Source organism: Penaeus vannamei, chromosome 5 (assembly GCF_042767895.1).
Source record: "Penaeus vannamei isolate JL-2024 chromosome 5, ASM4276789v1, whole genome shotgun sequence".
NCBI lineage: Eukaryota > Metazoa > Arthropoda > Malacostraca > Decapoda > Penaeidae > Penaeus > Penaeus vannamei.
In genome coordinates this window covers 5957520-5970019 of record NC_091553.1, presented here as the reverse complement: position 1 = coordinate 5970019, position 12500 = coordinate 5957520, and the positions used below count along the sequence as shown (strand labels likewise).

The 12500-nt window shown below is 38.4% G+C and overlaps 2 protein-coding genes across 4 annotated transcripts in view; one reads left to right on the top strand and one right to left on the bottom strand.

Moving 5' to 3' along the window:
* Sfxn1-3 (Sideroflexin-1-3) overlaps positions 1-3493 on the top strand; it is an 18694-nt gene extending 15201 nt beyond the window's left edge. For both annotated transcript variants that reach the window (XM_070121764.1, XM_070121765.1), the window contains exons 8-9: positions 515-699; positions 975-3493. In XM_070121764.1, coding sequence (XP_069977865.1) covers positions 515-699; positions 975-1034 — 245 coding nt within the window. In that variant the 3' untranslated portion in view covers positions 1035-3493. The remainder of the gene's footprint in view (positions 1-514; positions 700-974) is intronic.
* Positions 3494-5611: 2118 nt separating this feature from the next.
* Positions 5612-12500, bottom strand: part of LOC113811022 (potassium voltage-gated channel protein Shaw-like) — a 451299-nt gene continuing 444410 nt past the window's right edge. For both annotated transcript variants that reach the window (XM_070121760.1, XM_070121761.1), the window contains exon 7: positions 5612-12500. This exon is cut by the window's right edge and continues 133 nt beyond it. In XM_070121760.1, coding sequence (XP_069977861.1) covers positions 12233-12500 — 268 coding nt within the window. In that variant the 3' untranslated portion in view covers positions 5612-12232.

The window sequence follows — 12500 nt, the reverse complement described above, 5'->3', positions numbered from 1 at the left end:
TCAGGCAGTTCATGTTGTGTAGATGAATATATATTTTACAGTATAGACTCTAGCTTTCAGTTCAACTCATAGAGCTAATTAGCCTGAATTACTTATTTATTTTAGCAAATATTTCATGCATGTTAACATATAGTAGAGCTGTCTACTTCAGACTGTTAAATTTATGCAGTTATAGTACATATTTGAGTTATATATATTACATTAAAATGCATGTATTCTAAGAAAGTACTTTGGTAGAGATTTTGATTATATTGATTTATGATATATAGATCAAACTTTGCTATGGAAGTAACTATGAGTTCAATAAAAAAAATTAAGGTAGGTTATTGTGTTATGTTATAGTATCCATGATTGTTGCAAGTGATTGCACAGCACCTACTGAGCAATAACACACCACTGTTCATGGTATACCTTTAGCCATGAACGTAATATATCATTTCTAGGAATTACAGGCTTTCCTATATATACTTAAGTGTATCATGTGAAGGTTGTGACTTTCTATTTCTTTCGCCAGTCCTGCCACCCATTCTGATGAATGCGCTTGAGAAGCGGGGGACACTAAGGAGAATGCCTTGGATCTCGGCTCCTCTCCAGGTGGGCCTTTGTGGTTTATGCTTGACCTTTGCCACGCCCGCCTGCTGTGCGCTCTTCCCCCAGAAGGCCTCGATTGCTGTATCGAGTTTGGAGCCGGAAGTTCAGGTAGGAAGGGTCCTGTTTGGGATGTGATAAGGATGTGTGGATGGTAGATATGTACTGTTTTAAGGATGCCCGAGTAGAAAATAGACTTCCGTGGTAGATGCTTTGGTGCTGGAATACATGATGAAAAAAATGAAGGTATATTTAGACAATGATATTGATACACCTATTTTTGTCTAATAAGTCATAGATATGATATTTGAGACTAATAATCGGCTTTTGATTTAACAGGAAAAGATTCGAGCATTGAGACTAATAATCGGCTTTTGATTTAACAGGAAAAGATTCGAGCACTGCCCGATGCACCAGATGTGGTGTACTACAACAAGGGACTGTAAATCTGCACTCTGTAGTAATAGTAGATGTTTATTTGTTAGAAAATGTACTCTGGTAACACAAAATGCAGAATTCACAGTGTGGTTTAAAGGTTGAAATAGATAAATTTGGATGTACTGATATTTCTCTCACTCTTGTCACGTAGTTGTGCTCATTACGCCTTCATATAATACTCTCATGTGATACCTGTATATAACACCCACAAACAATGTACAGACTCATGCAGATGCAGACACCCAGATGCAGCCAAACAGATGCAGCCACATAGACACAGACACAGACACAGGCTCTCAGATGCAACCACACACAGACACAGACATATAGAGACACAGTTGCACTCACAGACAAATGTGCACATAGACACAGACACAGAGACACAGACTCTCAGATGCAGCCACACAGATGTAAACACATAGAGACACAGTTGCACACACAGACAAATGTGTACATAGTCAGATGTGCACACAGTCAGACGTGCACACAGTCAGACGTGCACACAGTCAGACGTGTGCGCGCACACGCACACACACACACACACACACACACACACACACACACACACACACACACACACACACACACACACACACACACACACACACACACACACACACACACACACACACACACACACACACACACACACTCACACACACACACACACACACACACACACACACACACAAACCTCTGATCACCTTTACATACTTTGCCTAGTGGGGAAACTGAATAATTTTTCAGTTATGTTTTTTTATATTATATTATTTGTTGCCATAGAGATCATATAGGCTCAAACTTCAGAAAAGATTTATAAGAATATTTATATTTTTGTTGTGCCATAAATAACAATGTGCCATGAAAGACCATTTAAAAAAATATATATATTTTACTCTCCTTACCTTTTGTAATTTGCTCAAGAAATGGTCACACTGAAAGAAACAGTAATTATTGAGGAATCCCAGGTTGGAAAGACAGTACCAGATTTTTTGGTATGACACGCAATATTAAACATGTTACCTCAGGAAGACATTATCATTGTTATTATTTTTTGTTTTAGGGCTGGTATACATTTTTTTTTTCTTTGTTTATTTGTCCGTGTGTATGGTAATCTTTTTTATCAATATTATCAATAACTATTATTAACAATATTGTTATTATCAATATTATAGTTATTTGTCTGATTATTTTCATTTACTGATTCTAGGATTGCCACTTAATATCACTTTAGGGGAAAAAAAGATATGTTAATGATTGCTTATTCACCTGCAAGTTTTTTTTATTTTTTATTTTTATAGATAAATAGGGATAAGAACAGAAAAGAAAGAAAAAAAATCATGTCACAAACCTGCTAAATGGGAATCAGAATAGAGATTATTAGAATGGGATATATAAAAAGGAAATGCTCATTAGGTTTTTATACCATTGTACATTAGTGATACTAATGAATCGCATAGCATAATAAAGTGAGCTCAGACAGGTTGTGTGGTTTGTCTCTGTTTGGTGAAAGGACGTTGTAAATGTATCCTTGCATTAGGATATACCTTGATATATATGGGATGAGTTGACTTTGAATTATCATTTAGAAACTGGCCAGGAGAAACATATATATTATAATATTAGCTTATAAATGGGACTTTTACGGGATGTATTGCTGATAGCAGAAGAATTTAATAAAAATGTACTTATGTAATGTCTCCCCTAATCCTGCCATATGATAATCATTAGTATTTATAGTAAATGTGCCATAATATTTTTTCTGGTGTATTTGTATTGTATTTCATTGTGAGATTATTTTTTCCTGGATCTTGAGCTGTTCGTAAGTGGATTAAAACTGAGATTAAGCAATAAGCGAAAAAGAGAATCTATTTTCGTATCAGCAATATTTTTTTCATTGGTGACAAAATGAAATAGGGAAAATTTAAGATAAATTTGATATGAAGTATTGAAATGTTAAGTTATTTTTTATAATTTGGCTTCTTTGTTATGTAATAATAGTCGTTACTGTGCGAGTATGAGGCAAATCCCGTTTGAAGATGTAAGCAGTCTGTAATCCTTTTGGTTAAACCTTGATTATATTTGTTTTTGTGACATTATGTGAAAGGATCTATAGGTGTACTGTTGTGTTTTTCAGTGTATATTTTTTTCAGGTAACTAGAACTGTTATTGTAGTATTCACTCAGAAATAGTATGATTTTTTTTGGGGAGGGAATAGAAATATACTAGAAGTTGCAGTAATCTACTTGGAAGAGATGATTAAATAGAAAAGACGGGGTAGGAATATGAAGAAGGTAGTGGCAAGAGAAGTAAGGGTAAGCTTGTACAGTATCTGTACTGCTAAAGAGAAAGTTGTAACAAGACACTTTTAATTGGCATTAGCAGAACGTAGTGGATGTAGGTTGTAAATTACATATTTGATTTATTTTATAACTAAATTATTATGAATAAATCAATGTAACAAGCAGGAAATGTCATTTGTTTTTATCCTTGAAGAGTTTATATTGATTTTAAGATTTTCTTTCAACTTATCTCTGCATATAGTGCTCATGGTTTATGATATGTGACATGAGTCAATGGTCATCATGAAGTGAGTCATATTTACCAAGTAAATCTTGTGTAAAAGTTTTTATATGCTCATAGCATATTACTGTATATCATCCTTTTAAGTTGTGATGAAACTTGTGAATTAAGATATGACTATCCATCACTAATACAGTTGGTAATAATGTTTTGGACTTTTCTCTCCCCATAAACCATACAGTTAATTAGCTGTCATTTACTTTTTCTTTATTTAATTGTGCACCTGTATGAAAATTGTACTTCATTCATAAATCATGAAATGTAATACTATACTTTCTTTATACATATATTTTTTAATGTGAACACTATTAGTGTGTTTTCTCACTCCTTATTTTTTGTCACCATTTCTGCCAACTTCATTTTGAATCCAGAAAAGTGTGTGTGTGTGTGTATGTGTGTGTGTGTGTGTGTGTGTGTGTGTGTGTGTGTGTGTGTGTGTGTATGGGTGTGTGTGTGTGTGTGTGTGTGTGTGTGTGTGTGTGTGTGTGTGTGTGTGTGTGTGTGTGTGTGTGATACAATACATAATTTATGTCACACACACACACACACACACACACACACACACACACACACACACACACACACACACACACACACACACACACACACACACACACACACACACACACACACACACACACATATATATATATATATATATATATATATATATATATATATATATATATTTATATTTATATCTATCTATCTATCTATTTATCTATCTATATCTTTATCTATATCTAATCTATATCTACATCTATATCTAATCTATATCTAATCTATATCTATATCTATCTATATATATATATATATAATATGTATATATGTATGTATATGTATTACCTGGCGAAAAGTAAGCCTGCAGGTGAGAGGGTGCAAGGGGCGACTGAGAGAGTACATCTCAACATAGGGCAGGCTAAGAACATGCAGGTTAGGAGTCTCTTTCTCTCTCTCTAGCCATGGTAGAAGGTACGCTACGCCCTGGATAAGGCGACGTCGAGAACGTGACGAGGGTCGCCCGGTTATGAGAAGGAACGACGAAGGCAATCGATGTCTCCATTCAGGTACTGGGGATTGCTGATGTGGAGGCTGGGAAGGACACCTCTGCACATGGATTGGATGGTACGAGAGGTGTATGTACATGCCACTGTGTATATGGTTCATGTAAACGTAGAAGGGAAGATAATCAGCAGAGTAACAAATTAGGGTGTCCAAGAGAGGGCTCGGCGTACTTTCTACTAAAACTCCTCTCCCAAAGAGACTCCTTACTAGCCTGTTCTGAGCCTGCCCTACACTGAGGGAATCAGTGGGACAGGCTATCAGTGATGGGCAACCTGCATACTGGTGAAATTCTCCTTTAAGCAGCAGTCTAATTTCAACCTGAGCATTTTTTTTCTCCTGTCGACAGTGTCCTTGCTTCCCACATCCTCTGCCTATTTCCCTATGCCAGCCACCCTTCGCAAAGACCCCCCTGATCCTTCTACACCTGACCTCTCTTCACTTCCGTTCACCTGGCCTCACCTTCCCTGTGGATACTGCGCTGCTTCTCGTCTCTCCCTTTCCATTTTTGACCTGAAGGTGAAATCCAGGAGCATTTCGAAATTGTTGGCTCATTTTCAATAAATTTTGTTTGTGCATCGTGTTTTTTTTTCTGATATATATATTGTTTTTCAGCAATTATGTTTTATTAGTATGAAAAATACTAAATAAAATTATGTGTACATAGGAAAATTAGATATAATATTTTATAAAATGATTTTTCCAGAATGTAATCATGTTCAAATACCTAAAGACTTTGAAAAACATTTCCTGTGTCTCAGAATCAGCCAATCTCTGTTTCTATTGATAATGATAATGACAGAAATAAAATAGATTTACATACCAAGTAACAATAATTATAAATTTTTGGCTGAATTTCTACATCAAACTTATATCAACTTTATAGTAATTTATGAAGAACAAGGATGGAGAAAGGGAATAAAATCAAACAACCAGATGCTTTGATATTATTTATATTAATAGAATGAAACCTTACACTTCTATGCATAAAAATGGTTAAGTAGATATGCTATGAACTGATGAGTCCCATGTAAAAGATTTGTGTCCCGTTGCATCTTGGGAACAAACTTTATGTATATATATATATTTCCTTTAAAAGGCCCTCTTGCATCACAACCCCGTATCACCAAATATCAAACGAAATTAAATTATTTTTGGTTTTAGATTTTGAAATAGACGCGAGTTTTTTTTTTGTTTTTGAAGTTTTGTCTCGTTAGTGGTAATCGTGACATTTTTTTGTTTGATTACAGCAATTTGACATCTCAGTCTAAAACATTATACAGGAGTACTCTCTTGTAGGTCTATAAACAGGATAAGATTGAAGGATTGATTAATAACAAGATCGAGTTTGTGATTTTACAAGGATTACTATATATGCAGAGGCCAGTGCATGTTCATGAGCCACGAAGAGGCAATAACAGATTTGTGTTTCTTCCCAAAATTTTGAATGACATGCAACACCCTTTTAAAGCTTAAATTCGATTTTATGTTTTTTATTTTATTTTTGTCGTAAAATTTTGGGTTGATGAATACTATTGGAAAATATATCATAATTTGTGATTCACCGCTTTGATAATATGTAGATAGATTTTGAATTTTCTCTCTCTCTCTCTCACTGTTAATTATATATATCTGTTTATTCATTTAAAGTGTATGTACATTAACAGACCTTCATATTCCTCAGCCTTCGCATTATTTACGTCGATTTCCTTGACATGTTAGACTGAATGACAAACCCAAGAAATTGAAGTTTTTTTTCTCAATAAAAGGGCCATGATAAGTACCTTTCAGAAGACTGAGTGGTATGTGCTGTGGCCCACGCACTGAAGTTCACTTTTATTTACTACATTTGGTTTTATTTCTCTATAAAGTGCGGATATAAGGTCGTAGCAATTATTTACCTTCTCTCTTTTTATTATATATATATTTTTGAGATTAGAGTTTGTACATATATTTCTCATATATTATAATCAAGTGTTATTGTCATCAAATGTTCCGATTCAATCTGAAATGAATACTGACTGAAGTACTAACCAGTTTTTTAATGAACTTGACAAGGCGTGGCCTGCACACCATAACCCAGACTGACTGAAGACTAAAGGGTGGGCTGGAGGGGGGAGAGGGGGTAGGGGAGGGGGAGGGGGCGGGGCGGGCGGTTCCCACATCAACAACCACAACCGCTGTCATTTGTTGTTTTTTTTTCTCATAAAAAAACAGTATTTGCGGCCGAGGACAACAACTTGGTATTTAATATGTTTCTATGGCAGTTTGACTATTCGAATTTGTATCTGTACGCTACGTATAAAAACAAAAAAAAACAAAAACAAACTTCGTAGGACTAGACTAGCGACCCAGTCATCGAGACACGACCTCTCTCACCTTGGACAACCATCCCTACTTCCCGATGACTAGTAACGAAGCAGCTGTTTTAGGAGGACTGTTGTCGCTGCTGCTGCTGTTGCTGCTGCTGCCTCGCGCTCGCCCCTTAGTGTGGAGTCATCAGTGGTTATGGCGATAGTACAAATTGGAAAGCGGGGGTAAAGTTAACAGTATGAGAACAACCAACGCATCAGGGCACAAACTACGCATGTGTAAATACATCATCAACACCCTTTATTATGCAACACCTTTAGAAGCGTAGTTACTAAAATATTTGAAATGCACCAACATTTCACCATTTCCTATATCACCATAACAATCTAATGAGCTGTACATATTCAATACTGACTCTCTTGTCAACCTTTTTATGTATAAATAATGTAGTCCAGCTTTTGAGTACACACGTAACTCCAAACTGAGAGAAAATGGCGTTTTTGTTCAAAGGTGCAAAGTGGGCGTATCGGCTTCTCTCTGAATCCTTGGGTTGTCTTTTTACCTTAAATATATTTACTATCCATTTATTCGTTCTACAGCAAATAGGCCGGATTTTAAAAAATAACACCTTTAACAAGAACTCCATGGCATTACAAGCGACAATTGACTTCTTACAGGTAACTTATTGATTTCACAAGGCCTGAGGATATGAAGAAATACCTTTCATGTTTAGATTGTTGCAGTGAATCTACTCATCAGTCGACAATGATAAATTGTAGATAATCACGATTAAATTTAAACCGTTTAGTTCACGCAGTACTGTACAGATTTTGGAATTATGATACACAGTAGCTGGTCGTACATTACTTAGAAGTCCCTATCAAAATGTGTATGTAAACACATGTGGACGAGGCAATACTGATTAAGTAAAATGTATATATAGAAAGAAGGTCCAGCTTATGACAACAATTTAAGACCAATTGCTGTACTGCCAGTAACTCCTAAATCCAAGAGTTCATTTTCAGGAAATCTTTTTGCTGCTTCAAGTCGAGCTTCAGGAGGTGTGATAAGTTCCATAGTTAACACTGACCTTGTTCAACTAGTCCAAGAGTCAGCTAATGAAATGTGACTATATGACTCAATTTTCTCAATACAATTAGGTATAATTATCTAAACAGCAGTTGAGCAGAAGTTACTACTCTTCAAGGGATACATACATATATATATCCTTTTGAACAAGTGTAATACTAGAACTGAGGTTTGAATGGCTGTTTACTTTTCTTTAATATATATCACCATCTTTAGTTATTTTTTGATCACTTATGATATCACTGGCAGAATCAGCTTACAGCAGTCTACAAAGTCTGGCAACCTTACCACTGACAAACATACATTATATTATCTTTTTCCTCCTCGCGTTTCCACAAATCTGTTTCCACCTCGTAGCAAAAACGACATTCTTAGAAAAAAGATTAAAAAAAACATGCTGTTTTTTTTTTTAGCCATGTACTCATATTACATCCCATATAAGAGGTCATATTATCGCACCGTTCCTACCCACTACCTGACTCTGGCCGCAGGCAAATCTCGGCCGCCATCTTAGAGGGCAGTTGCATCCACAAAACGCATTGACAACTAATTTTTTTTTAAATCCGTGGGCGTTGCGTTGTTAAAAAAAGGAAAGAAAACGGGTGGTGGGGAGGAAAAAGAGAGGCTCTATATCAAAAACTCGATTATACAGTTTTAATTTACCGAATCATCATCGGGATGCATACCGGATGCACCCCTCTGCCTACGCGTTCCGTTCAGAAGGGCAATGGGGTTTTCGTCAATGCAACTTCCCATTACTCGCAGAGAGCAGAGAAAGAGCGGAGCCCCCGGACAAGTGAGGTTTCCACCCTCCCTGTGTAACGTTCGACTGGTTTGGTCCCGTAAGTTCTAACATGCAGGGTGAGAAGGAGAGAAGCGGCACAAACACCTACCTCCCAGCACGATTTTTAAAAAAATTTGTTTTCCTGTTTCTTTTTTCTTTTTGATTACGTAAATTGCCATGCTCTTCCATAGAAAGATTGACGATAAGTTGCACTGTAATCTAAGGATACAGTTTCTTTTATCTCCTAAATCTCTCTTTTTTTTATTTGGGGGTAAGGGGTGGGGTGAGATGGATAAATATACATCTACAAAAAGACGATTAAAGTTTTTTTCTTTTTTCTTTTAGTGTGGTTACAGGGTGAGATGATGGGGGGGGAGGGGGGAAGGGGGAATTCAGGCATGCCTTTCAAAGAGCATCCTCCGTAACGTGAAGAAAAGGGACCGCCGACGAATGAAAAGGTGCATTTCGGCAAGTTCATGATTGGCCGTGCTCTGGGCTGGGAGGCAGCGGTGCACCCGGATGGCCACCCGCGCGGTCGAGATCGGGGCCCTCAGCCAGCCAGCTCGGGCCTCCTTCGCTCGCTCCAAAGACTTCCACTAGAATACCGGCATTAGGCCTTAGATTTACTTTTTTACCTTTTTTTTCAAGGAAAGGGGGGGAAGAGGCTCTAAACTGTATATTCTTTTCCTATAAATATTACATTTCTTTTCGTTTATATCAAAGATAAAATATTCATATAATTTCAACAACTATTAGAAATTCAAACGTCGTTCCACAGTGACAGTAACAGGTGGTATCTAGATGGAAACGAGAGACAAGACCGTCTCACTCGGAGGCAAAATACACGGAGATGGTTCAGAGCCTACCGGAAGCTGGCCCGGGCGCTGTGTCCCTGGCTTCGACCGCGCGAGTCGCCGCCGAGCTGATCTAGAGGAAAATCAATAAGTCTAATCTCTGGAGAATAATAATCATAATGATAATAATAAGTAACAATGCGATAGTGTATTGAAGTGGCGACACCAAGGCCGACACAAGAGCCTGGATTTTGCCGTCACTTAAGGGGCCAGTTGGTTAAGATAGCCGCCGTGCTTCACCTGTATGAACACTTAGTCTAATTGTGTCCAGTAACTTTATAATCAGTGTACTAATGAAAGAAATAACATTTGATAAGAGAATTCTAATAGTTGTCCAGGCAGGCAAACCCTGACAATTATCGTAACTTGGCTGACCCTGGAGCTATGTACACGTGACTTAGGTTAAATTACTATACAGTCATATGATGACCAGCCTAGGCATTGTTTTTCTACGCTATATTCAGTAACTCAAACCTAGTGTCTATCAGAGACTAACAGGAAAATTTGTGGTAAGTGAAAATATAGTTTGGCTACAGTGATGATGTTAATTACAATAAGCGATAGTTGCAATAATCAATATGCTTTTTAACAGTTGCAATTTTTTTTTCTACTAGCTTAGTTACCTCACACAAATCATCGTCAACATCTCGTCTCTCTCGCCTTAACAAACACTTGAGTAAAACTACGCAAAAAAATGATACAATCTTCATGAGTTTATTACCTGTGGAAATAAATAACAGCGCAGGGTCTTGTTCCGCGTGGGTGCAGTGTGGTAATGGAGGAGTTAACCTGTTTGGCTTTGTTTGTGTTTATGTTTTGTTTTGTTTGTTTCTTTGAGGGTTGAGCATGTGGCATGTGGGTGCTTTGTTTTCATTTCTTGGTCAGAAGGTTTAGATGCAGTTGCGTGTATTGTTAACATCTGTTTGTGCAAAAGCGACGGAAAAATACACTGATATGTTTCTTGAACTGTGCTTAGGCTACTGCGCATGTGTGTGTGTGTGTGTGTGTGTGTGTGTGTGTGTGTGTGTGTGTGTGTGTGTGTGTGTGTGTGTGTGTGTGTGTGTGTGTGTGTGTGTGTGTGTGTGTGTGTTAGTAAAATATCTGTCCCCACGCACAAGACCCGATCCCACACAACCTCGCCATATAACAGAAACGTTCGACTCGGGTGACTCGGCCATGACTTGTGTTTACAAACATGTCCGCCATTTTTTTTCCAGCACTCAAACAGCTTTACCGTTAAGTATTATGCATGTAACTTATTTCAGACAGTAGAAGCACTGCCTTGTGGGAACGTATTAGCACCATTCGGGTCAACATCCATTTAGCAAGAACCGAAGCTGAGAATGTATTTTGAGAGAGAAAAAAAATGATACGTCTTTTTTTTATTATTATTATTCGTAAAATCCCGTATATTGCAGTCCAGCTGAGGAAGTCAGTCGGGACGTGACTTATATAAATAATATAGGTATATATTATACAAACAGATCTGGTCCTGTCAGATTTACCTGTTGATTACCACACCCAATTTTATTAGTCATGCCAAGTTACATGTCACTGACACCTGACATGGTAAACCCGCCTCCCACATTGCAGTGTCTTGCACTAACAAGCAAAAATACAATGCCATCTGAACTAATTCCTATTATCATATGATTTGCAACCCTATAACTATAAATGTTATTATGGACTGTATAATGCACATGTTGCTTCAGCAAAATATTTCACTCGTTTAGAATCACTAATTGCTGCTGATGCTAGACTGAACTCCCTTTTATACAATAAAAGATGGAAAGTAATGGATGAGGGTGAGGTCAACGCAGAACAAACATTTCGCAAAAGTCGACGGTTCGTGGAATTCTTAACACTGTTTTCCCCACCAAACGTCGACTTCAATTCTTTGCTGAATCACCCTCTGAACATCATGAGTTTTAAAAAAAAGAAAATGATACAGGATGTTGTGGACATTTCAGTGTCAGTCATTATAATATGAAATTGTGTAAGTATGAAAGCATTACATAACTAACTCCAGTTTTGGTCCTTTATGAAAAAGGAAACAATTGTGCTAATATGTGTCAACAAACATGCAGGCAAACAGTGCTGTAGCATTTTGCATTCGAAGTATCATTGTCTTCAGAACACCAAAATAATGAAAATAATGTATAATAATCATACAACTAACACCAAAGGATCACAGTACAATAGGTCTGTCACGCAGTGTCCCTCCCGACGAGGGACACTTCTCCTAATGTTTCTGGCTCCGTTAGTTTATCATTTATGAGGTCCTTTCCTTCGGGCTCAGTCCTTTGACAGGCATCGAGTATCTAGGCAGCCATATCTCCACTCCGTCGCCCGTGACGAGGCGACTCTGTTCGTGCGCCACACTATCACGACATGCCACGCCCCCGTCGGCCCTCAGCGCAGCAGAGCGCCTGGGCGTCACCTGGCCAAGCGGCGGGCGTCGCGGCCTTCCTCACTCCCGTCGCCTTCCTGCGTCTGCTGCCGCTGCTGCTGTTGCCCGGGGCTAGACGGTGCTGGGGGTGAGGCCGCCCGGAGACTCCGGCTCCTGAGAACTGCTCTCAGCTGTTTCGGCATTCTGGCTACTCTCGGGTCCACGGACTCCCCCCAGGGAGCCTGAAGAAGACCCCAGAAGAGGCCGCGTAGGGGAGGGAGGGGGTGAGGGTGAATGATGGGGGCGGGGATTGGTGGGGGGTTGGTGAGCAGGAACAGTAGTGGGGACAGAGGTGGGCAGGGTGGGCTGCGCTAGGGCCACTTGCGCCATGGTGGCTATG